We start from the raw sequence: 25,968 nt of genomic DNA, 5'->3' as shown, positions 1-25,968 counted from the left end.
CAAACATAATGCATCAAAAGTAACTTAAAAAAAAAACCTAGGAAAAAAGCAGTTAACTGCATTGTTAGATTCTCTGAAGTTAAATGTTTACCATTCCAAGTTATCCTCTGTGAATAGAAAAGGCTGTTCCTATTTTTTGTCTTATGACTTAAAGGCATAGCAAACTCAGTCCTTGTAGTTATCGATATTTAACATTTATTGGTGCTTGTGGAGTGCCTTATGGAAGCTGAAACATTGTAGATGCTAATATCGTTTATAGGGTAAGGGGGAAAATGATTTTCTAAAAAGGGGGGCTAAACCAAGAAAAGAGAATAAAATATTTTTAAACCCAAAGTAGATAACACAAAAATAGAGTAATCAAAGTAAAATATATCATCACACAAAATTCTCAAGTTATCTAAGCATCCAACACTCTTCTGTGAAGCCCATGTTTATAGTGGGAGGGCTGTTCTTGACCCCAAACTCCTTCAAAGCACAGAAATGGGGGCTTAGACTTAGAGTCTGGGTAATCTTGGCCCTTGACCTGTGTAATGAAACCTAAGATCCAGGGGAATCAACTCAAATCCACATTACTTCTTGTGTGGCAGAAGCATTTTGGCCTATGTCTGTTCTGATTCCTGAGAGCTGTTGATGAGGTGGGCACTAATGCTGCTGATATTAATCAGATTCCCCACTTAAACTGTATCTTATTAATGGTATCAATTTAAATGTCAGAAGTTCTATAATCTTCATGTCTGGGCCAAATTATTCAATGATGATGGCTGCTGCCTCATCACTACCCTCCACACCTTGCCCACATTTCAAGCAGTGTGTCTTAAGGATTTCACACTGGCAGCATCTCCTCCCCTTCCTTCTCCCACTCTCCCAGTGCAGCCCTTTCTCATCTACCACTTCCCCATGGTCTATCAGTACTCTTTATCGTAGCTCCACCTCAATGCTGCAAAAGAAGAGTGAAGTTATAACCCTTCCCATGAAAATATGGACAGTGGCAGGGAGCATGATGGTCAAAGACAGGTAACAAATTTTACTTGAATGCCATCTAAATCTCAGATATTCCTTCCAGAGTGTGGGATGTAAATACAGGTGAAATGCTGAACACACTGATTCACCATTGTGAAGCAGTTCTGCACTTACGTTTCAATAATGGCATGATGGTGACCTGCTCCAAAGACCGTTCCATTGCTGTGTGGGATATGGCCTCCCCAACAGACATTACTCTCCGGAGGGTGCTGGTCGGACACCGAGCTGCTGTCAATGTTGTGGACTTTGATGACAAGTACATAGTTTCTGCATCTGGGGATCGAACTATAAAGGTAATAAGGCATTTTTCAGTAAGTCCCCAACTTAGAATAGGGGAGTTCATGTGAAGTTTGAGCAAGGGCAATTTCATATTTAAACATCACTGTAGAATAAGAAAATATTTAACTCAGAGACTAGTCTGTGGGTAAAATAGTAACAAGTGAGACAAGTTGTGCAAGAATTTTGACTAGGTATTTTATTCCTATAAATAATGGTGAGTGTGAGAAGAGCAGGGGTAAATTTAGGTTCAAGAAAGTATATCTGGAAGACCAAACTAACCCCATAAGAGTAAATCAATTTGAGGAATTCTCAAATCATATCAGCCAGCTACATATTAGCCTTATATTACCATGAATTAAAATTCGTGTCTTTGTTTGAGAAGTTGACTTCCCCCTAATGACTCAGTCCTGTATTCTACTTCCCCAAAACTACCATTGCCATAGATTTTTATCAGTAAAGGCACCAGAATCAATTTCTCGATACTACTGTCTGTTTCAGGTATGGAACACAAGTACTTGTGAATTTGTAAGGACCTTAAATGGACACAAACGAGGCATTGCCTGTTTGCAATACAGAGACAGGCTGGTAGTGAGTGGCTCTTCTGACAACACTATCAGGTGAGCACCAGGTGCCCTATCCCAGAAAGGATGGTGAGTACCCTCCAATTCGTTATTTGTGCACAGATCATATCAACCTTCAACTGTGTTATGTTTAAAATCATCTGTTTTTTCTTTCTGTTGCTTCTTACAGGTCAAATGTTTGCCCCAAGCAGAGAGGCACACAACAAAGCCTTTTGCTAATGTGTTTCCTTCCTATTATAGTTTTATCACCAGCTAGACCTATTTCAGAGGTACTGCTTGAATAGGGAAATGAGCAAGTAAGACAGGTAGTTGGAAGTTGAAGGCCCTTTTTAAATTTCTCCTCTCTACAAGTTAAAGTGCTAATAAATAGCTAAAGGCCTCTTCTCTTTGCCATTGTTTTTAAGAAAAAAAAAAAAAAAAAGATTTGTTTCCCTACTAGAAATTGTGCAGTTTTATCTTAGCATTACGTAATTGGCCAGAGAGTAACCTGTCTTTGAAATTATGAAGATTTCACAGTTGAAGTATTTTTTGGTGTTTTCCCTTCACAAAGATGAATGACACAGATAAGATTAGAATTTGGAAGATTTATTCATCCTCTCGCTTCCTTCACTGAAGTACTAAGAGGATGAAGAGGCCATTAGAACAACAAACAGAGCTACTGTTTTATCTAAGGAAATTATCATTCCTAGAAATCACTTGGATTAGTCTGAAAGCATACAATTTTTGAAATTAGAACACAAAAGTTTTTGAGAACTGACTTTGTATTTCCATTATATGAGAAAGACTTTCCTGGACAGTGGGTGAAAGCAGACTGTGTCAGTGGCAGAGGTGCTTTGTGAGGGCAGGAGTCACCAACATTCTGGGTCTCATTTGGAGTGGTAATTTCAGGAAGCATAATTTTTGGCTTCTTTGTTTCCCTCTCAGACAACTGTGTATGTTGAATTCATCCTTTTTATGTCTGGGAGAACCTGGTTACAGAATTATATAAAGCATTGTGCTTTGAAAATACATATTACATTTGAACTTAAACCGTACATTTTTCTGCCTGAGTCATAATGGCAGAAAGGAAATAAATTACATTGAAAGCAATACATTTTTGTATGAGTGATGATTGATTTTACTTTTGTGGATTTTTAAAAGATGTATGAGCTATATTATTATACCATTCCAGGCTTTGAAAAGAATACATGAAAATTCACTTGACTCAATTTTCTTTTCCAGATTATGGGACATAGAATGTGGTGCATGTTTGCGAGTGTTAGAAGGCCATGAGGAATTGGTGCGTTGTATTCGATTTGATAACAAGAGGATAGTCAGTGGGGCCTATGATGGGTGAGTTTGCTAATAGAGTTTTTTAAAGGCCATATCTTTTTTTTTTTTCCCAAAATCCTAAGGGGGTACAAATGTTTTTGTTACATGGATAGCTTTTATAATGCTTTAGTCAGAGCTGTTAAAAAATCCACATCTTTATCCCTCCTGGTTTGTGATGTTAAACATAACCTTTCCTTGTCTCTAAAAGGTTTTAGATTTTATAGAAAGTACCTGATCCAATATTCCTTTCTTTAATCTAACTCTCCTTTGTTTACTCTTTTCTAAAATATTCTTCCCAACCATTTTATTGTACTTATATTTGTACATGATTTTCATTAATATTTTGGTTACTTGGTTATGTATTTGTCTACTTTGCCCTATAAAGCAAAGAACCAGACAAACCCAGTATAACAGGATATGCATGTAAAATGGTAACTTATTAACAAAATAGAAACACTAGAGGGCAGTATTTTGGGGCCTTAGTGTAGTAGGGTCTTGAATTTTGATCTCTTTGAATAATTTCTAAAAGTATAGCTCTCTTGTCATTACTTCTGCTAGCATTTCATTTAGAATGAGTTCAGTCATCTTGACTTTCTTCTAATTTTAGTGGTAGTGGGATCCATTCATGTTGTTAATATATCATGTCCAGCAATGCTAAGCACAGAATAAATGCATACAAAAGTGTATTCACTTATGAAGGACTCTTTATCATTACTTCTTGTCAGAGTACCTGATTTGGGAGGTGAGGGGTGGCCAGCTACAGTTCAAATATCAGCAGCTTTTAAAATACAGGAAACTACTTAAAATGTTCTCTTAGTTCACAGAGCTGGCTATACTGACACATTAAGCCAACTCAAGCAGCAGGAAGTGTAGCCGACTCACTTCCTATGCTTCAAGTCAGCCATCATTGTCATACCCTTGGGAAATTGTTCAGGGTGTCATGACATGTTCCGGGTGGGTCAAGGCTATATTTTCTTATTGCCCTGGCTTTGATCTGTACCTACCTTTCTTAGGATTTGTCTGTTATATGCCTTGAGGAAACCTGGCCTATAATTGATTTTTGAAAAGGCTAGACTTTTCTTCTTTAAATCAAAATATGAGGGTTCGCTTATATAAATTCCAGTGCTCTTAAGTAGACCCCAGTCCCCTGGTACATGTGACCTGGGCCACTCTTAGAACTGACCAGAAAGAGGATGCCTCAGAGTTAATAGATTTCTAGGTCTAAGTAATCTCTTATCAATAAGAGGTCTGCACAAGATCTCCTCTTGATCCCAAAGTATGGCATAACTTTACCACTATCTATCATCAATTTGGTTAAAGCTAACCTGTTTCTCGTTTTTAGGTTAATCACGTACATTTTCCCCTGTTAAGACCAATAACCTCTACCCAAGAATGAATGCAAGAACCAAGTCTACAAAACAAAAAAGTTTATATATATTCCTGTGAGCTGGATTTATCGTGTAAACTATATTCACCATCCGTATTTATTGCCATGACTTTTTGCTGTTCTTCCCTGTGTTCTTTTAATTTTGTTCTTAACTGAGATTTTTGTCCCCTTTTTGATCTTTAGAAAAATTAAAGTGTGGGATCTTGTGGCTGCTTTGGACCCTCGTGCTCCTGCAGGGACACTCTGTCTACGGACCCTTGTGGTAAGAGCCGTGTTGTTCAGAGGAGGTTGCAGAGTAGGTAGGGGAAGAAATTAAATATTGATGTACTATGGAATATAGATCTGGATTTAATAGTTAAAACTTCACAAAACCTTCTACTGAGTGAAAAGGCAACCAATACACGACAATAAAATATGTTTATATAATGCCTTTCATCCAAAAGTGCTTTAGAGCCTGTATATGGAGAGGAATGTGGCAGCTGTTTAACAGCTGCACAGCAACCCTACACAACAGTTTAGTACAGGAAGTGAATAAGAATTCCATATCCACCAGAAACAGCAGAAGGTACTAAGGGAGTGAGAATATAATTATTCAAATTGGAACCTGTCCAAAATCTAAGGACCTGCACACCTGTGCCTTCAAATAGTGCCCTAGGAATTTGCATGAACCCCCTGGTCAGCCCCTTAGTTCTGCATCCTATTCAAGGGCTGATGCCTCCAGCAACTTGAATGCCATCTTTTTTATTCCCCATACACCACCTTGTCTGAACCATTTGACACTTGGGGAAAGAAGTGATTCAAAAAGAAGAATGTCACCTTCAAAAACACTAAATTCTTTATTGTGTTGTTAGCCAAGGGCCCAGATTGGTAAATGCTGCTTCGATTAGAAGATTAGATGGGACATCAGGGTGGACAGAATCTTTTGCACAACTCAAGGAAAAGATGAAGCATTTGAAGCCCATTTGAAATTCTTACTCTGAACATTTAGACAGTCCTGGCTCTGGAGAAGAGAAAGGGTTACATTTCCTGTCTTCCTCATTGGATTTAGAGTTCATGTTTTGGCCAGACGTACTGGTTCATGCCTATAATCCTACCACTTTGGGAGGCCGTAGAAGGAGGATTGCTTGAGGCCAGGAGTTTGAGACCAGCCTGAACAAGAGTAAGACCCCGTCATTCTAAAATATTGAAAAATTAGCCAGGCATGGTGGCATACACCTGTAGTCCCAGCTACTTGGAAAGCTGAAGCAGGAGGATCGCTTGAGCCTAGGAGTTTAAGGTTGCAGTGAACTATGATGACACCATTGCGCTCTAGAGCCCAGGCAACAGAGTAAGATCCTGTCTCAAAACAGATATAATTAATTTTTTTAAAAACTCATTTTTTAGCACCAAACATACTTTACCTGCATATTTCACACATAACTTTTTAAATGGGTACTTTATTTTTTTTCCCAAGAGGCAGAGTCTTGCCTTGTTGCCCAGACTGGAGTCCAGTGGCTATTTGTAGATGCAATTGTAGCATGCTGCAGCCTCAAACTCCTAGTCTCAAGCAGTCCTTCTGCCTCAGCCTCCCAAATAACTGACACTATAGGTGTGTACCACCCAGCCTAAAATGTGTAGTTTCATTCATTTATATTTAGGCTGACTAAATCTGGTTTTTGAGGTTTAATTATCTTCCATGAAACTGGTCCCTAGTGCCAAAAAGTTTGGGGACCACTGATAATAAGTCATACAGTATGTAGCATGTTGTATTTGGTTTTTTTTTTTTTTTTTTTTTTCCACTTCCTTTGAGATTCATCCATATTGTTACATGTACAAATTCTTTGTCACTTTTTATTGCTGAATAGTATTCCATTGTGTGGATAAACCAACTTGTTTATTCATGAACCAGTTTAAGGACATTTGGAATCCAGTTTTTGTTGATTCTGAGTAAAGCCCATGAAAACATTCTGGTATGGGCTCTTCTATGTACATATTGTTTTCATTTCTCTTGGGTAGATATCTAGGAGTGTGATTTCTGGATCTTAAGATAAGTATATGTTTAACACATTGACCGCTATGTGAGTTGTATTTAACTCAGGCTAGTTTTGAGCCCAGGGCCTCATGAAGCAAAACCTTGCAGTTGGTTCATGAAAATCTTGATGTTCTTATTGTTACAATTAATATTGACAATTTAATTCTAAAAATGTGGATTGTGTTGCATATAATCACGCACAGAAAACAATAAAAAACAACAAATTAGAAAGGATCTTTTTGTTTATTAAAATACCGTGGCCCCAGGGAAAAATTTTTTTTCTAATGTGGCAGTCAATGTGTTAAATTTAAAAGAAACTGCCAAGCTATTTCCCAAAGTGGCATTATGGGATTCTGCAAATGTAAAGCATTTTGCATTTTCACTAACAATGTATAAGAGTTCCATTTTTCCATATCCTTGCCAGCAATTGGTATTGTCAATATTTTTTAAAATTACAGCCATTTGAGTGTGTGTATCGATATCTCATTGTAGTTTTAATTTGCATTTCTATTGTAGCTAATTATGTTGAATATACTTTCGTATGTTATCTTTCTTTTATGAAGTTGGTGTTCAGATCTTGTGATCACTTTATTTATTGAGTTGTTTTTTAAAATAGATTTATTGAGGTATAATTGGCATACACTAAAGTAGACATATTGAAAGTGTACCAAGTTATAAATTTTGACAAATGTATAGCCTAGTGAAATCATAGATGATGAAGATATCCTCATGCTCCTTGATAATCCCTCCTTCCCTTCCCATTCCATCCTGCCCTGCCCCAGTCTCCAGGTAACCACTGTCAACATTGATTAGTTTGGATTTTCTAGAGTTTTATAAAAATGGAATCATATAGTATGTACTTTTTTGCCTGTCTCTTTTTACTAAGCATAATTATTTTGAGATTCAACCATGTTGTTGATGTGTATTAACAGTTCATTTATTTTAAAAAATTGCTGAGTAGTATTCCATTGTATGGTTATACCACAGTTTATCCATTTGCCAGTTGATGAACATTTGGGTTGTTTCACGTTTTTTCTATTACAAATATAATTTCTATAAACATTTATGTACGAGTCTTGGGATGAACATATGCTTTTGTTTCTCCAGGGTAAATAACTAGGAGCAGGATGACTAGATTATATGGTATATGGTGAGCATATATTTAATATTTTTAGAAACTCCCAGACTGTTTTCCAAAGTGGTGGTACCATCTTACATTACAGTATAATAGTGTGTGAGAGTTCCAGTTATTCCATATCCTCACCAATACTAAGCGCACAGTCTTTTCAATTTTATTCATTCTAGTAAATATGGTACCAATAATAGTACTTCATTGTGGTTTTAATTTGTGTATCCCTAATGATTAGTAATGTTGAGCATCTATTCATGTGCTTATTTGCCATTTGTATATATACTTTGATGAAGTGTCTGTTTAAATGTCTTTTGCTCATTTTTAATTGAGTGGTTTTCTTATTATTAAGCTGAACTTCTTGTACATATTCTGGATTGCAAGTCCTTTATCGCTGCAGTCCCCAGCCCCTGGGCTGTGGACTAGTACTGGTCTGCGGCCTGTTAGGGACCTGGCTGCAGAACTCCACTGCCCCACCCCATGGAAAAATTGGCTTCCATGAAACCAGTCCCTGGTGCCAGAAAGGTTGGGGATCGGTACAGTTTATCGGATATGTGATTTGCAACTATTTTCTCCCACTCCATGGCTTATTTCTTCATTTTCTTAAAAATGTTCTTCCAAAAGCAGTTCTTAATTTTAAGTCCATTGTATCAGCTTTTTCTGTTATGGCTTATATTATTTGCTATTATATCTTTAAAAATCTTTGACTAATCCACAGTCACAAAGATTTTCCATGTGTTTTCTTCTAGAAGCTTTATAGTTTTGGGTTTACATTTTGGTCTATATGGTCTGTTCTGAGTCAATTTTTCTATATGGTACAAGATATAGATTAAAGGGTTTTTTGTTGTTTTTTGGGTTTTTTTGCTTATGGATATCCAGTTGTTCCAGCACCATTTGTTCAAGAGACTGTCCTTTCTTCTATAAATTGCCTTTTGCAGCTTTGTCAAAAATGAATCAACCATATGTGTGTAAGTCTACTTCTAAAAACTCTATTCTGTTCCATTGATCTTTTTGTCTCTCTTGATGCCAGTACCATTCTATCTTATTGCAGCTTTTAGTAACTCTTGAAGTCAAGTAGTATGAGTCCTTCACCTTTGTCTTTGTCAAAGTTTTTTGAGTCCTTTGAAGTTTCATGTGAACTTAAAAAATCAGTTTGCCAATTTCAACCCAAAGAAAGTCTGCTGGGATGTTTACAGGAATTTTGTTGACTCTAGATCAATTTGAAGAGTATTGACTTCCCCAGAATATTGAGTGTTTGAATATAGTATGTCTCTCCATCAGTTTAGGTCTTTTTAAATTTCTCAGCAGTGTTGTAGCTTTCAGTGTGAAGGTCTTGCGTGTCTTTTGTCAGGTTTATCCCTAAGTGTTTCATATTTTTAATGCTATTGGAATTGGTATTTTTAAACCTCAATTTCTGATTGTTCATTGCAAATATGTAGAAATACACTTTTACTTCTTTCTCAGTCTGTGTATCTTTTATTTCTCTTTCTTGTTTTATTGCTCTGGCTAGGACCTCTAGTACAATGTTAAAAAGAATTGGTAAGAGTGAATGTCCTTTTCTTGTCCGTGACCTTGGGCAAAAGGCATTCAGTCTGTCACCATTTTATATGTGTGTGTGTGTGTGTGTGTGTGTGTAGATGTATGTCAGCTATAGGTTTTTCATAGGTACTCATTATCAGGGGATTGGAAGTTCCTTTCTGTTGAGAGTTTTTATTAGGAATCGATATTGGATTTTGTTAAACGCTTTATCTGCACTCATTTAGATTATCATGTAGTTTTTCACTTTGATTCTGTTAATTAGTGCATTACATTGACTTTTTAATGTTAAACCCTTTGCATTGCTGGTATAATCCCTAGTTGTTCATGGTGTATAATCCTTTTTATATGTTGTTGAATTCACTTTGTTATTAAGGATTTGTGTCTGTGTTCATGAGGGTACTGCTTTGTTGCTTTATTTTCTTATGTCTCCGGTTGACTGTCCTGGTGATGTTGGCCTTTTAAAATTATTTTGGAAGTGTTCCTTCCTCTATTTGCTGAAAGAGTTTGCATATAAGATATGATATTATCTTCTTTAAATGTTTGATAGCATTCACCAATGAAATGTCTGGATCTGGAGTTTTCTTTGTGTAATTGAATTTAATTACAAATTCAATTTATTTAATAGATATAGTACTGTTTAGATTTAATGTTTCTTCAGGAATCAGTTTGTTTTGTTGTGTTTTTGAGACAGGGTCTTGCTCTATTGCCCAGGCTTGATGCAGTGGTGTCATCATAGCTCACTGCAACCTCAAACTCCTGGGCTCAAGCAGTCCTCCTGCCTCAACCTCCCAAGTAGCTGGGACTACAGGCACTCACCAGGACACCTGACTAATTTTTCTATTTTTAGTAGAGATGGAGTCTCGCACTTGCTCAGGCTAGTCTCAAACTCCTGAGCTCAAGCGATCCTCCCACGTTGGCCTCCCAGAGTGCTAGGATTACAGGGATGAGCCACTGTGCCCAGCCTGGAGTCTGTTTTAATACTTCATCTTTCAAGCACTTTGGCCATTTCATCTAAGTTATCAACTTTATTGAAATAAAGTTATTAATCATATTCCCTTATTTTCATTTTAATGTCTATAGAATCCAAGTCATGTTTCCTTTTTCTTTTTCATTGATTTTTCTAGCTTCTTAAGGTGGAAACTTAGAGCATTGATTTTGGACCTTTCTTTTTAGTATAAACATTTGAAGCTATAAATGTGGTTAGAGATAACTTTTATCCCAAAAATGTCAATTAAGTTAAATTGGTTTATAATGTTCAGGTGTTCTGTATGGTTAGTGACTTTCTATTAGTTTGTTTTTGAGATAGGGTCCTAGGCTGGTCTCAAACTCTTGGGCTCAAGGGTTCCTCCTGCCTCAGCCACCCAAGTAGTTGAGGTTACAGGCACATGCCACCATGCCTGGCATGATTTTTTCTTTGCTTTACTAATTATTGAGAGAGGAATTTTGATGTGTCCCACTATAATTCTAAATTTGTGTATTTCTCTTTTCAGTTCTAACAGCTTTTGCTTCATGTATTTTTCAGCAATTTTATTGGGTTCATGCACACTTAGGATAATTATGTCTTAGTAATATACTGACCTTTTTAACATAAAATGTCTCTCTTTAATTTTTACAGTATTCTTTGGGGAATAAAAACTTTGACATTATATATAAAATCTCCTTTTTATGATTAGTGTTTTATGGTATATTTTATTATATTCTTTTACTGTTTACATACCTGTGTCTTTATATTTAAAATGAATTTCTCATATTCAACATATAGTTGGGCCTTGTTTTTTTAATCCAGTCTGACCATCTCTGCCTTTAATTGGCATGTTTGGACCATTCACATTTGATGTAATTTTGATGTGACTGTGTTTAAATTTATCATGATGCTATTTATTTTCTAATTTCTCCCTTTTGTTCTCTTTTTTCACCCCTGTTTTCCTGGTCTTTTTTTAGGAGTTCAATTTATCTCTATTTTTGGATTATTAGTTATATCTCTCTATTTTGTGGGGGTATGATCTAAGCTTTACAATATGTGTCTTTAATTTATTATAGTCCACTATCAAATAATATCACATCACTTTGTGTATGACGTAAGAAATTTCAAGCACTATACTTCCATTTCTCCCTTTGCCATCCTTTGTGCTATTGTTGTTACAGATTTTACTTCTACGTATATTATAATCTCTATAATACATTGTTATTTTTGCTTTAAACAATCAACTATCTTTTAAAGAAATCTTTAAATGGAAAAAAATTAGTTTATTTTTATGCATGCATTTGCCTTTTCTGTTGCCCTCCATTCCTTTGTATAAATCCATATTTCCATTGGATATCATTTCCTCTGCTTAAAGAACTTACTTATTTTTGTATATTCAGGTGTACTAGTGACAAATACTTTCAGCTATTATTTGCCTGAAAAGATTTTTATTTTGCCTTCATTTTTGAAAAATAGTTTTGCTGGCTAACGAATTTTAGGTTGACAGCATCTTTCAGCATTTCAATGGTGTCATTCCAGGCTGGGTGCAGTGGCTCATGCCTATAATTCCCAGCACTTTGGGAGGCCAAGAAGGGAGGATCGCTTGAGCCCAGGAGTTTGAGGTTGCAGTGAGCTATGATGATGCCACTGTGCTCTAGCCAGGGCAACAAAGCAAGACCTTGTCTCAAAAAAAAAAAAAAAAAATGCTCTTATCCATTTTCTTCTGTCTTGGTTTCTGACAAGAAGTTTGAAGTCATTTATCTTCATTCCTCTATACATAATGTATCTTTTTCCTCTGGCTGCTTTTAAGGTTTTTTCTTTATCACTGCTTTCCAGCAATTTGATTATGATGTATCTTGGTGTGGTTTTCTTTGTATTTTTCCTGCTTCAGCTTTAAAAACCAAGTTTGTCAGAGTGGATCAAAGAACAAGATGGAGCTATATGTTGTCTATAAGAAACCTACTTAAAGACACATATAGATTAAAAGTGAATGGTTAGAGAAAGATATACCACATGTTATGGGCTGAACTGTGCCCACATAAAATTTATATGTTAGGGTCTTAACCCCCACTACCTCAAAATGTGGCTGTATTTGGAGATAGGGGCTTTAAAGAAGTGACTGAGCTGGGCACAGTGAAGCACACCTCTAGGCCCAAGTACCAGGGTACTTAAGCTCAGGAGTTGGAGACCAGCCTGAGCAACATATCAAGACCCCCTCTCTATAAAAAATAAAATAGGGTAATTATAGTTAAACATGGTCATTAGGGAAGGCCCTAAATCAGAATGACTGGTGTCCTTAGAAGAGGAGGAGATTAAGACACGCTGAGGGAAGGCCATGTGGAGATAAAGGGAGAAGACGGCCATCTACAAGCCAGGGGAGAAACCTCAGAATGAAAACCAACCCTGCTGACACCTTAGGAAATAAATTTATGTTTTTTTGAGCCACCCAGGGTGTGGTACTTTGTTATAGCAACCCTAGCAAATGAATATAGCAGGCTAATACTCATCAGAAGAAAGCTAGAATAGCTATACTGATTTAATAGTAGACTTCAGAGCAAGTAATATTATGAGGGATAAAGTTGCCTGATGATAAAAGGGGCCAGTTCTCCAACAAGACATAACACTCCTTAATGTGTAAGCATCGAACAACAGAGTATCACAACACATGAGGCAAAAATCTGATAGAACTCCAAGGAAAAATAGATGAATTCACTATTATAGTTGGAGACTTCACCCCCTATCAGTAATGGACAGATCTAGCAGGCAACAAAATCAGTAAGAAAATAGTTGAACTCAGCAGCACCATCAATCAACTGAATATAATTGACATCTATAGAATGCTTCATGCAACAACAGCAGAATACACATTCTTCTTAAACTTCCATGGAGCATTCACCAGAACAGACCACAGTCTAGGACATAAAATATAGTTTAACAAATTTTTAAAAATAGAAATCATGTAGTGTATGTTCTCAGATCACAGTGGAATTCAGTAACACTGGAAAATCCCTAAATATTTGGAAGGTTGTACAATATACTTCTAAATAACACATGCATCCAGGAAGAAATCTCAAGAGAAATTGAAAAGTATTTTTAAATAAATTAAAATGAAAATAGAACTTATCAAAATTTGTAGGATACAGCGAAAGCAGTACTTAGAGGAAAATTTATAGTATTGAAAGCCTATATTAGAAAGAAAGATCTAAAATCAGTAATCTAAGCTTCCACTTGTGAAAACTAAAAGAAGAGCAAATTAAATTCAAAGTAAGGAGCTGGCCAGTTGCAGTGGCTCGCACCTGTACTCCCAGCATTTTGGGAGGCCAAGGAAGGAGTACTCTGGAGGCTAGGGGTTCGAGACCAGCCTGGCCAACATAGCAAGACTGTGTCTCTACCAAAAAAAAAAAAAAAATTAGCCAGGCATGGTCACATGTGCCTGTAGTCTCAGCTGCTTGGGAGACTGAGGCAGGAGGATTACTTGAGCCCAGGAGTTCAAGGTTGCAATGAGCTATGATCACAACACTGCACTCCAGCCTGGGCAGCAGAGTAAGACCCTGTCTCCAAATAAATAAATTGATAGTAATGGCAATAACCACCACCCCAATCAAGATGTAGAATGTTTCTAGTATCCTGGAAAGTAATCTCACAACCCCTACCAGTAAAATGAAGTAACTCTTAAATTAAAAAAAAAATCCTCAGCAAAATATTAACAGATCAAATCCAACAATGTGTTAAAAAGAATTGTACACTGTCAACCAAATGAGATTTGTTCTAGGTATGCAAGGCTGGTTCAGCATGCAGAAATCAATATAATCCATCATATCAACAGGCTAAAGAAGGCAAATCCACATAATTGTATCAGTATATGCAGTAAAACCATTTGACAAAATCCAATACCCATTCACAATTAAAAAAAAAATACTTGGCAAACTCAGAACAGAGAGGACTTCCTCAACTTTATTTTTAAAAATGCAAATTAAAAGTGTAATAGAGGCTGGGCATGGTGGCTCACGCCTATAGTCCTAGCGCTCTAGGAGGCTGAGGTTGGAGGACTGCTTGAGCTCATGAGTTCGACACCAGCCTGAGCAAGAGTGAGACCACATCTCTACAAAAAACAGAAAAATTAGGCAGGTGTGGTGGTGCATGCCTGTGCATGCAGATCAGTTGAGCGTAGGAGTTTGAGGTTGCAGTGAGCTGTGATGACACCACTCACTGCATTCTGTCCTAGGAAGCAGAGCAAGACCCTGTCTCCATTAAAAAAAAAACTAATAGATACCTACTCCATGGCCCAGCATTTGTACTCCCAGGTGAAATAGGTGCATATATCCATCAAAAGACGTGTACCTAAATGTTCATAGCAGCTTTACTTAAAATAGCCAAAAACTATAATCAGTCCATATGTCCACCAACAAGAGCACTATAGTATGTTCATACATTGGAATATCAACCAGTAATAAGAAAGAACGAACTACTGTTTTACATGCAGAAAGGAATCTTATCGATATAATGATGAGCAAAAGAAGCCAGGAACAAAAGAATACCTACTGTATGAGTGTGTTTACATGAAATCCAAGAACAGACTAAGTGAATTAATAATGGCAACATTGACTGGTAGGGGTTGTAAGATTACTTTCCAGGATACTGGAAACATTCTACATCTTGATTGGGGTGGTGGTTATTGCCAGTGGTTCACTAGAACAGGCTGATACCCTCTTATGAGAGCCAACTGTTAGATACTCATGAATTTTACAAGCTGGTTTCAAGCATGGGTAGCTTGAAATTGGCCATGGTAAGGATTTTTATGCTATGAAAATCTACCAGTGGTTTTACAAATCAGGGAGGTTTGGTTGATAAATATTTATCGGCACACTTACTGCTTGCCAGCTCTTGGCCTCTAACTGTAGAAGGAACTTAGAGACACAGAGAAAGGAGAAGGCCAGGGAGGTCCTTCTTTCATTCAGCCTAAGCCAAGGAAAGCTGGCAGTGAGAAACTAGCATGCTATTTAACATATTTTGGCCAAAGAATGTTACATTGTTTACAGCTGCCTAGTATTTGACTTCTTCATCCTGCCTTTAACCAAAGTTTAAGTTTTCTTTGTATATTTTGAAAACTACTAAATGGTAGAGAAAAAATTAACAGTATACCATCGCCTTTCCATAGACTTCTTTTGATGTGTTGCTGAATTTATGTCCTTTTGATTTTGAGTAGTTCAAATTCTTACCCTTTTTGTTTTTGCTGCTTTAGGAGCATTCCGGAAGAGTTTTCCGACTCCAGTTTGATGAATTCCAGATTGTCAGCAGTTCACATGATGACACAATCCTCATCTGGGACTTCCTAAATGATCCAGCTGCCCAAGCAGAACCTCCCCGTTCCCCTTCTCGAACATACACCTACATCTCCAGATAAATAACCATAGACTGACCTCATACTTGCCCAGGTATGGAAAGAGTTATGCACATAGCACTGTGCATAGGAGATGGAGTGCGGGGAGTAAGCTGTTGCGGATTCATGGAGCTTTCTTATGCCCTTCAACTCACCAAGCCCTGTAAAGCAGAGGAAGCAGACAACATGAGACAGGGCTGGAGCTGCCACAGTGGGTGGTGCCTTTCACCAAGGTAGCCAGCCTCAGTTCTAGATGATTCTGGGATCCCACTTGTGTGGTAGCACTAATCATTCCTGCCCTAGTTATCTAGGAGGATTGTTAGGAAAATAAAATGAGATTTAAATCGGTTTGAAAACTGAGTACTGTAATGATCCAAAAGCCTGTGATTTTGTAGTTCCCAGATTAAATAATACCCACAATAGAGGCTGGGCCAGTGGTTCACACCTGTAATCCTAGCACTCTGGAAGGACAAGGTGGCAGGAGCACTTGAGGCCAGGAGTTTGAAACCATCCTGAACAAGAACAAGACCCAGTCTCTGCAAAAAATAGAAAAATTAGTACGTAAGAATTATGACTCACACCTATAGTCCCAGCTACTCGGGAGGCTGAGGCAGGGGCATCATTTGATCCCAGGAGTTTGAGGCTTCAGTGAGCTATGATGATGCCACAGCACTATAGCCCAGGCAATAGAGCGAGACTCTGTATCCAAAAAAATAAAAACAAAAACACACACACACACACATAGAGACCCTTTAAGCCAAGTAGATAATCTAATGTATGAATGGAAATATCTCTTGGTGAAATTTCACACTGACATCTTGGCAGCCCTGCCTTGTTAGTATCATTCAATTATAAAAAGTAGCTTTTCTAGGCCCGGTGCAGTGGCTCACACCTCAATCCTAGCACTCTGGGAGGCCGAAGTGGGTGGATCATTTGAGCTTAGGAGTTTGAGATCAGCCTGAGCAAAAGCGAGACCCCGTCCTTACTAAAAAAATAGAAAGAAATTATATGGACAACTAAAAATATATAGAGAAAAAATTAGCCAGGCATGGTGGCACATGCCTGTAGTCCTAGCTGCTTGGGAGGCTGAGGCAGCAGGATTGCTTGAGCCCAGGAGTTTGAGGTTGCTGTGAGCTAGGCAGACGCCACAGCACTCTAGCCTGGGCAACAGAGCGAGACTGTGTCTCAAAAAAAAAAAAAAAAAGTAGCCTTTTTATCCTTATCCCTCCTCTCCACCCCCTCCAAGATGAAGTCCTGTCTTTTGACCTCAGAAGTGGCTCTGAAGTTGGTGAGAACCCAGTGTACCTCCCACTTAGGTCTCAAACCTCCCACTCAAACAGGGGAAGATTCTAAAGGTACCCAGGTTGTCTGTACACATTACAGCGTATTCAGGTCAGACCTGGTGGCCTAACCAGTTCACGTGCACTGGGTTATCACTAGTTTGGGGAAGCTGCACTAGCTACTGGTGCACGTTGTTGGTGTTAGAATTTCTCATTTCCCACACTTGACTCAGCTCTCGTGGCAGTACACATTCACTACACTTTTCTGCACCTCTTTTTGCAGTGTTCCTGCTGAGGGGAGTGGTTCATACCCAACTGGTGCTTGCCTCAGCATCCCCTGCTCTCACAGAAGACATGTTGCTTCCTTGTTCCTCAGCCAAGTCACATCAGCTGTGTGCCCTTGGACGGGTAGCTTCCCAGAGCCTGCAGGGCCTACTCACAGAGCTCTCGTGAGGGCTGCATGGAGATACTATGTGGAAAATTGTTAGTGCTCAGCACAATGCCTAGCACATAACCCACCCCCAGTAAAAAGTGTCCATTATTATCAATTTTGTAATCACCATATAGCTATGTCCTCTTTTGCCAAAATTCTCTCTTCCTTAGACTTCTATGGCATTTTGCCATTTTTACTATTCTTCCTGGCTCTCTGATGGTTTGTGTCTCCTTCCCCCCTCATTCCTAAAACATAGACACCCCCTGAGAGCCTGTCTCTGGCTTTTCTTCCTTATCTAAGCTCCCCTCCTTGGGAATAAGTTTGCCGTGTCTCTTCCCACAGTGTCAGTTCTCATCTCAATGTCGATGGTGCTCAAATTTCCATCTCTGGTTCTACCTCTGCCTTACTCTCTAGGCCACATGACCAGCTGTCAGCTACATATCTGTCCCTGAAGGTACCGGGAGCACTTCTGGTGTTCCCATCCTCAGTCAGACTGTCCCCTCAGCCACACAGCCAGGCCAGCTTCCCTCGACTCCCTCACTTCTGTTAGTGGCACCACTGTTTTTATGGCTATTTGGGGTAGAGCACGCTGAGCCACCCCATCCTGCTCTGCCATTCCAGGGAGCAGGGGAAAGCTACACCAACCGTGGTCAGTTTGGCCTCAAGACATCACTTGGTTTGTACAGCACAGCCCTGAGCACGTCAGGGAGCCATGCCTTTTGTGTAAGTCCCCTTATCAGGCCAGGCAGCCTTTGACAGAAACTCCTGCATGGCATGGACAGAGAGCAGGCATTAGGAAGAACCCTAAGCCTTTTTTCCAGTTGGCAACTAAGTGAATGTTCCTTTCCTCTTTAGAGCAGGTAAGAAATACAGGGAAAGGGGCTAATGACTGTTTCCTCTGTTTTTACACAGGACTCATTAAAGTTGCGGTATTTAACATATCTGCTGACACCAGGATGAGCAACAACAGTAACAACCAAACTACTACCCGGTTTCCCCGGACTAGCCGAGGAGCAGGGCTTTGAGACTCCCGTTGGGACACAGTTGGTCTGCAGTTGGCCCAGGACGGTCTACTCAGCACGGCCGACTGCTTCAGTGCTGCTACCAGAAGATGTCTTCTATCTTTCGTGAATGATTGGAACTTTTAAACCTCCCCTCCCCTCATCTTTTCCCCTCTGCACCTATTTTTTCCCCATTTGGTTCCAGACAAAGATGACTTATAAATATATTTAGTGTTTTGCCAGAATCTCTCTTGCTTTGCCATTAAGCAGAAGAACTAGTTTCCCTGTATAGGCTACTGGGAGAGACCCACTTCTAGGGGAGAGGTGTATGCAGCTTCAATCCAGACAGCGCCCAGTGTCTCCCTGGCCGGAGCAGCCCAGCCCCACCATGCTCAGGAGGAGACAGAGCTCTCTCTCTATGGCCTCCAGGGCAAGGAAAGAAAACAAGAATATACATGCCGGAAGATCTGGGCCTCCTGCCTCCCTTCTCTTTCTCTGTTTCTGTCCCTCTTCCCTGCTACCCTCCCAACCACCCCCTAACCTGTTTCTCTACTCCACCTGAGAAGAAAGTATATGAAGAGAGTGTCCTCAGTTAACATGAGGCAGATCAGCTAGAAAATGCAGCACTTGGAAGAGTTAAATACTGTTCAGTCAAAATTCCAAACCCAGGCTTTTGCTGCAAGTGACCCCGTGGCAACAGTGGATTCTTGGACATGATACTCTCATCATATTTGCAACTCTTCTCTCTTCTCCTTCTTCCTTCCACCCAAAGGTGGGGGCGGTAGGGGGAGAAATTTCCTGGGCTCCATCAATGGCTGCATCTTTTCTGGACTCAGCAGTCTCCTCGATTCCATGTAGAGTGTGGAAAGGAGTTGCTGATTGCATTTCCTCTCATTAACAATTAGGTGTGTAATAAAAAGCATTGTACTTCATCTTAAATCACTGGTAAGGCTCAGCCTACAGAAAGGTTTGAGATGGCCAGAGCTAGTCGCTCGGTGCATTCTGCGTAATGGTTCCCATCTCAGATTTCCTCATCAGGGCCTGTGCACACCCAGGCGCCTGTATCTTGCCAAGACCACAGTAGGAGTAGCTTAAGAGATGGTCAGGAGTAAAAACTGATTTTCTTTTTCATTTAGGCCAGTAAGTATCATGTCTCAAAAATTAATCTAACCATCTCATCCTTCCACCACAGAACCTTCCCTCTGCTTCACCCATACCTGGCATGTGCAAAAGGGCAAAGCTGCCTGAGAGAGAGGATCAGGGTGAAGTTTGGCACACAGGGTTTATTAATGGGGCAGAAACTGCCTTCTCTTTCTTTTCTTCCTCCTCCTGAACTTATTTTGCTCTCCACTCTCCCCAACCAATAAAATTTCTCTGGCAGTTGGTAAACAACATAAACAAATGGACCTCAGCAAGGGCCAGACTCACCCAGCCACTTGGAAGGCAGGTGTGTGGGCCTCCAAGCCAGCGGGCTTCAGGCACAAGGACACTTGTGCCATGCCGACCTGAGAGCACAGGACATACTATTACTGCGCACCCAGCTTGTTTCCCCAGCACGCGTGAATCTGCACAAGCCATCTCGGGTATCACGGGCAGGCCTGGCCAACACCTTGAGGCCATAGTACAGTCTCACATTTCCCTTGGAAGCTGACCAATCAGGCCAGTTGTTTTTGTTCATAATGAAAGTAGTTGAGTTTAAGAAAACCACTTTTTAACCCGCTGCTATAAAAATAGCACAGTGAGGGCCAGTTGCAAGTGACCTAAAGCCAGGCCACCGTTAGCTCAGCAGAGGGAAGCAGGGAGAGAGAAAGAAGCCCCTTCACTTTTCCTTCTGATTTGCAAGAAGGTAACCCTCTCCCAAAATGTGTCCAGACTGAATGTTGTTACTACATATTGAGAAGCAGGTTATACATAAACATTTTACCTTTTCCCTTTCCTGCTTAAGAGTTCTTTTAAGCTTTTAGTTCCAGGTTGTGTTGAGAAAATATTTCCCAGTATAATGTTACGTCATTGCCTGAGAAATATTTTCAGTATAATTCCCTTCTCAGCTATCCAAATACTACAGAGAAATGTTTTCTACTTAGCCACTATCAGGGTTCCTCGTTATTGTGTTGACTATTAATGGCTTTTTGATTGGTTAAGGATTTTGCTACAGATGAAGGTAGAGGGCTGTCAGCCCTGAAAAACACACAGGTCAGACACAAAAGAGGCATCAGTTTCGAGCCGTCTCAAAATATTGTCCGATAGCCATAACTATACTAGCCCTTCTCTTATATGCTGCTGTTCAAAAGTGGGAGCTGTTGAATATTCATCAGTGCCTGGGGTTTCGCTCTCCCGTCTAGGTTCAGTTGAAGGTATATTGTTTCTAAGACCGTATTGAAAGTTGTCCAGTACGTTATAAATGAGATCAAGGGTGGACCCCGCAGATGTGGAGCCATTAGCTCAGTTGAGGATATTCTCCAAGTTGTCCTCTCTGCTGCTGATGGAAATGGGAATGAAGTTAAGTGGTCTGAAAAACTTGAATCGTTCACATTTCTCAGCTCTGGGGGTCATTTACTAGTTCATTGTAGAAGAAATAATCAGGTAAGTAGAAGTTCATTTCCAGAGAAGGTAAACCCCACTTACCATCTCTGCGTGATTTCAGTGGGAATTGATTATTACTAAGCCCCAACTGGGCTAGAATAAATGTAAAGTTTGACCTTTTTAAAAAGAAAAGAGAAACAAAGAAAGTCTCAACACACAAAGGAATGGTAGAAAAGGAGCTGAAGGTGTCCCTTGGCTCTGAAATGAAATGTCCCAATTAAAGATTAGTCTCTTCTCACTAAAATTCACTTCTCAATGTAGGGCCTGAAAGAAACTTTCGTAAAGAAGGCTGAGACCCCGTTGAAGTGGGTGAGGAGCGTGTGCATGCACCTACACCTGTTGTGGACACATGTGACCTCTTGGTTCACACTGGGGCTGCTTGGACAAGACCAGCATGCCTTGCTGCACGTGTGTGTATTTCACTGCTGAAAATATCTTTTTACTTTCTTATGTGCAATTTGAAAGTGGACGTGAATTATGTATGAGAGGCCTTTTACACTTGTCCCTTGGCAAAATTCTTTTTGGTGTCTCCTTCAGAGATAGGGATTCTCTTTGGAACTCTATTGACAAGTAATAAAGTCTGGCCCTCATAACTTGTTTCTGAACTGGAAAAGACCCTGAGACCCCTAAATCATTCTGGTTTTTGCTTGAGTAAGAACAATCTTTTTTTATTTTTCTTTTGTACAATCTAAAGCTGCAGGAAAAAGAAATGCACTCTTCCTTTGCCACCTCCTGGTACCATTCCTTGGTCTGCACCTGTGGTTGGTCTACTCCTTATTTAGCACTTGATTGTGTGTGGAGACAAAGGGCTTAGAGTAGAGGGAGGATGGAGAATATTGGAAATAATTAGGGCTTTTTTTTTTTCCCCCTTTCCTAGAATTGGATTAGATACCTTGATATTGTTGACCTGCTTAGCATCTTCCTTTTGCCTTAGATGTCAATACCCTCTGAAGTGGAGCAGTCCAACCCACAGTAGTGCAGCTCTGAGGACCGGGCTGCAAGCTGGATTCTGAAGTAATCCAAAGTACTTACAGGTAGAAAATGGGATGCTTAGGTACCCACCTCCTGTGACCCTCGCATTCTTTGATGGTCACATTTATCACATCACTTTAATCCGCACTTCGGATCTCCTTCCCCATCTGGATTTCAGCAGACTTTCAAGTGCACCCAATGCTACAGCCTGAGTTGATCTCTGAATCTGATCTGAAATTTCCTGGAGGCAGATGACATCTGAAATATGTGCTTTCCAACCAGCCCACTGGCTCTCTTAGCTCCTGATTGGCGCTGTGTATGTTTTATTAAGGATCAGTACAGTAAATAGTATTGTAAAGTGTTATCTCCCCTAACACTTTCCCTTCTTGGACACTAAAGGGAAAGACCAACTAGGAGGTCAGACCTCTGAGTACCAAGGAAACTAACACCTTCCCAAATCAAGTGATCACTCAAGCCCAACTCAGACTGATCTCAGAGGTGGCCGGTAGACTCCAGCTATGGGGACAGGCCTGGCAACAATTGTGAGCTTCCCTGAGAGCTTTCGGTTGGTTCAGTTCTTTGTTCTCTAGACTCTTAAGTACTGACTGCTTTGACTTTTGTGATTATGTTATGGTGATGTGTAGTCAATGTACCAATATGTTCACAGCCTAGGATCATGGTAATAGAGTGTGTTTTGGTTTTTTTAACTGTTCAGAAAAAAGTAACTTAAATTACAAATATAAGATTAAAGTGAATTTTCTAAGTGTCTTGTCTCTTTGCCCCACCATCAACAGGACATTAAGTTTTTTAATATACAAATTGAAGGAGGAGAGAGTACACAGATTTAATACATTTTAAGATAGTCTGACATGAGAAAACCAGCTTGAGAGGTTAGGGCTAGATGACTGAATAAGTACAGGGTCCCTGGCATACAAGTCCTAGTCCATGTTGATTTTTTCCCTCCCTCTGGAGACAGAATCTTGCTTTGTTGCCCCAGGTAGAGGGCAGTGGCATCATCATAGCTCACAGCAACCTCAAACTCCTGGGCTTAAGTGATCATCTTGCCTCAGTTTCCCGAGTAGCTGGGCCTACATGCCTGTGCCACAACACCCAGCTAATTTTTCTATTTTTGGTAGAGATGGGATCTCCCTCTTGCTCAGGCTGGTCTCAAACTCCTGAGCTCAAGCGATCCTCCCACCTCAGCCTCCCAGAGTGCTAGGATAACAGGCGTGAGCCATGGCACATGGTCTCCATGTCAGATTGGAGCCAAAGTGATGTCTAATTTTCAAATTGGTCACCATAGCCAACCACAACCCAACCTGAGCCCAGAATTTGAGTTTCTTTCTGCCCCTCAGCAGTAAGAAAATTTGGGTTTCCCATGCATCCTACTTGATCAGTTTATAGACAGGTGAGCTCACATCTGGGAGCAATTTCAGGGAGACTCCAACAAGCTGTGAGAATGAAGCCACCATTGGCCATCTGGGGGATAACATTGCTGCTCCCAAGTGAACCCTCCCTGCCTCCCTGCTTAAACCAAACCTAGGGAGATAAGTACAAGGTTGCAGGCAATGACAGAAGGGGACACTTCACTCTTCATCCTCTTCCCACCCCCTCTCTAGTGGCACAAACAGGACCCTTCTCAAAATTGACCCATCCTTGTCTTAGAAGCTTAGAATAGTAAAAGCCCTTGGACCTATGGGCTTTTGGTATTAATAATCCTCCCCACTTGACCAGGCCCCTGGCTTCCATCTGCCTGTGTATCACTTTTATCTGGACTCCACTGGTCCTTAGAGCAGTCTTAGACTGTGGTTGACATCAGGGCCCCTATGCAGAACTATCCCTGCTCTAGCTAGAAGAATGTCAGAGCATCAGGTACACCCAGCCTTTTGGAGATGAGGAAACTTAGCAAGAAAAGGGACCCAAGTTGCCCAAGACCACACTGAAGTCTCCTCCCCAGCAACTATGAACAGGCAGTGCCCTAGAGAGCGAAGGCAGGGAGGTAGGAGTCAGGAGAGACCACTCTGGGGCTGGCCGCTAGCATCTACTCAGCTATGTCCCTCACCAGCTGGGCTCCTGAGCACAGAATTGAGCAGAGGCTGAGCCTAAGGGTTTATGGACCTCACCTTCAAACCCAGTGTCAGATCTCATCCCCCAGGAAAGGTGGGGCTCGGGCATGCCCTGGGAAGACTCGCCACTAGCCACTGCTTCCTAACCCCAAGCTGGGCCTAGAATCCCTCTCCCCTTTAAACCTATAGCTGTGCCACCATCAGCAGTGACTAGGGGGAGGAGACCTCTCTTCTTCCTGATTGGCTCTTACCAATTAAGAGCATTTTATTAGGCTGCTAATTAAAGGCACTTTGTTAGCAGCGGGAGAGGCCGGGTGGGTGCCTGGTGAGATGGAGCTGCAGCCAGGAGAAATTGTTTCTCCCCACCCCTATGGAAGCAGAGCCTCTCAGGGAAACCTCTAAGCCCCCTACCCTCTCCTGCTGCACCTGCCACACCCCTGGGTTTCAATTAGCAGCTCTGAGGGGAGTGAGGCATGAGATTGCCAAGCCCAGGTTGGAGAGCCCCAGCACCACTTCAGGCCACGGGACACCCTCAGCGGCTGTCCAGGTCCCCAGGCCCCTGGTGAGTCTAGGCCTGGGGAAGAAGAGGCTGGGCAGCCCAGCGGGTGTGCTCTCTCCCCACTACGGAATGGCCCTTTACTCCCCAGGCATCTCATGAATGTCCCGTGGTCTCATCACTGAGGCCATCCCCAGCGAACTGCTAGGTGATGACCAGTCACTTAGTCATAAAGTATGAGTCTCCGTGCCCCCTTCCTCATCAAAGGCTCATGATTTTATGTAGGAAATGTGCCTTTCTCACCAGCCACCTTGCAAGAGCAGAGCCTATTTAGAAACCTGAGTACGTCCAGGGGGACGAGGGGCTGATGGTTTTATACTCCCAGCCACGCAGACCCTTGAGAGACTCTTCTGGTCCTGAGCTCATGTCACATTTGAGGCACTTCCCCTGAATGGTCCAAATGGGACCCCCAGGCAAGCCCCCTCGGAGGAGGGCCTGGCTATGACCTAGCACATGGGGGCTGGCATGCATTGTCACTCAGGGACACCCCTTCTCCAGAGCCCTGCCTGTCCCATCTTGTGCCCTCCTCACCCCCTCACTTAACTGCAGAATTAGCACCAGCCCAGGCTGGGCGGGCGGATTTATGGCGAGGCCTGCCTCCCTCCATTTAACCTGAGGCCAGCCCGGGCTCCAGACACTAAATTAGATTTTTGACAATTAGAGAGACTAATGGGCACATAGCCATCCCCAGAGCCAGATATCCAGCAAGGCAGTCCTTTAATATCCACCACTGGCCAGCTGCCCCTCCCCCAGCTGCCCTGCTCTCCTCCCGTGGGTGAGCATCTCTCTCCCGGTCCCCTGCTCTCTGCCCAGACTCTACCAGGCTCTACACACAGTCCGGAGGGTTCTCTGGTTCCCCTCCCTCTCTTCCTTACTCTCTCCTTCCAGCCCCTTGCCCAGTGCCAGCTTGACTTTGGGACTCTGCCTGTCTCCTTCCTTGTCCTTCAGCTTCCTCCTTGCCCTCTGGTCACTTCTCTCCAGCCGCACTTTCCCCAGGGCGCATCCGTCTGTAATCTGTCCGTCTGCCCTGAGCAGATTGCAAGCCCCTTGAGGGCAGGGACTTGTGCCCTGTCAGGATCCTAAATGCTCAACACCCGGTAGGCGCTTCCTAAGTGATGTTTCCCGAGTCTCTGCCTCCTTCTCCCCTCCCTCTGAGCCGCTGGGTCTCCCAGCCCTGCTGCGGCTACCCTCCTGGTCCCAGGCCCACCCTGGCTCCAGCCTGGCTCTCCTTGGCCGTGCTGCACCCCCTTCCCCGCGGCCCCGCAGCTCTGGCCGGTCTTGGGCTGGGCTGGTAATGAGATTGCAGTAAGTGGTGTTGCGGGGGGCTGCTCACATTCACTCAGGCAGACTCATAGCTCTGTCAGGCTGATTGGTCCTGAGTGGAGGCGCAAACGGCCCCCCATGGACACACCACGATTGGTTATAAAATTACAAGCATTTGTTCTGCTGTCAGTGTCCTTCCCTCCCTCCCCTCTG

The 25,968-nt window shown here is 41.5% G+C and overlaps 1 protein-coding gene across 9 annotated transcripts in view; it reads left to right on the top strand.

Moving 5' to 3' along the window:
- BTRC (beta-transducin repeat containing E3 ubiquitin protein ligase) overlaps window positions 1-22,625 on the top strand; it is a 161,705-nt gene extending 139,080 nt beyond the window's left edge. For 5 of the 9 annotated variants that reach the window (XM_045568584.1, XM_045568586.1, XM_045568588.1 and 2 more), the window contains 6 exons: window positions 1,064-1,313; window positions 1,798-1,916; window positions 3,102-3,212; window positions 4,762-4,840; window positions 15,464-15,656; window positions 18,227-22,625. In XM_045568584.1, coding sequence (XP_045424540.1) covers window positions 1,064-1,313; window positions 1,798-1,916; window positions 3,102-3,212; window positions 4,762-4,840; window positions 15,464-15,625 — 721 coding nt within the window. In that variant the 3' untranslated portion in view covers window positions 15,626-15,656; window positions 18,227-22,625. Of the gene's footprint in view, window positions 1-1,063; window positions 1,314-1,797; window positions 1,917-3,101; window positions 3,213-4,533; window positions 4,842-7,696; window positions 7,740-15,463; window positions 15,657-18,226 lie in introns of those variants that run through there. The other 4 variants (XM_045568587.1, XR_006739261.1, XR_006739262.1 and 1 more) reach the window with 4 other exon arrangements.
- Window positions 22,626-25,968: the final 3,343 nt, after the last annotated feature.

The sequence above is a fragment of the Lemur catta genome, chromosome 14 (genome assembly GCF_020740605.2).
Source record: "Lemur catta isolate mLemCat1 chromosome 14, mLemCat1.pri, whole genome shotgun sequence".
NCBI classification, from domain to species: Eukaryota; Metazoa; Chordata; class Mammalia; order Primates; family Lemuridae; genus Lemur; species Lemur catta.
Note: the sequence above shows the minus strand (reverse complement) of the source record. Positions and strands in the feature narration are given on the sequence as shown.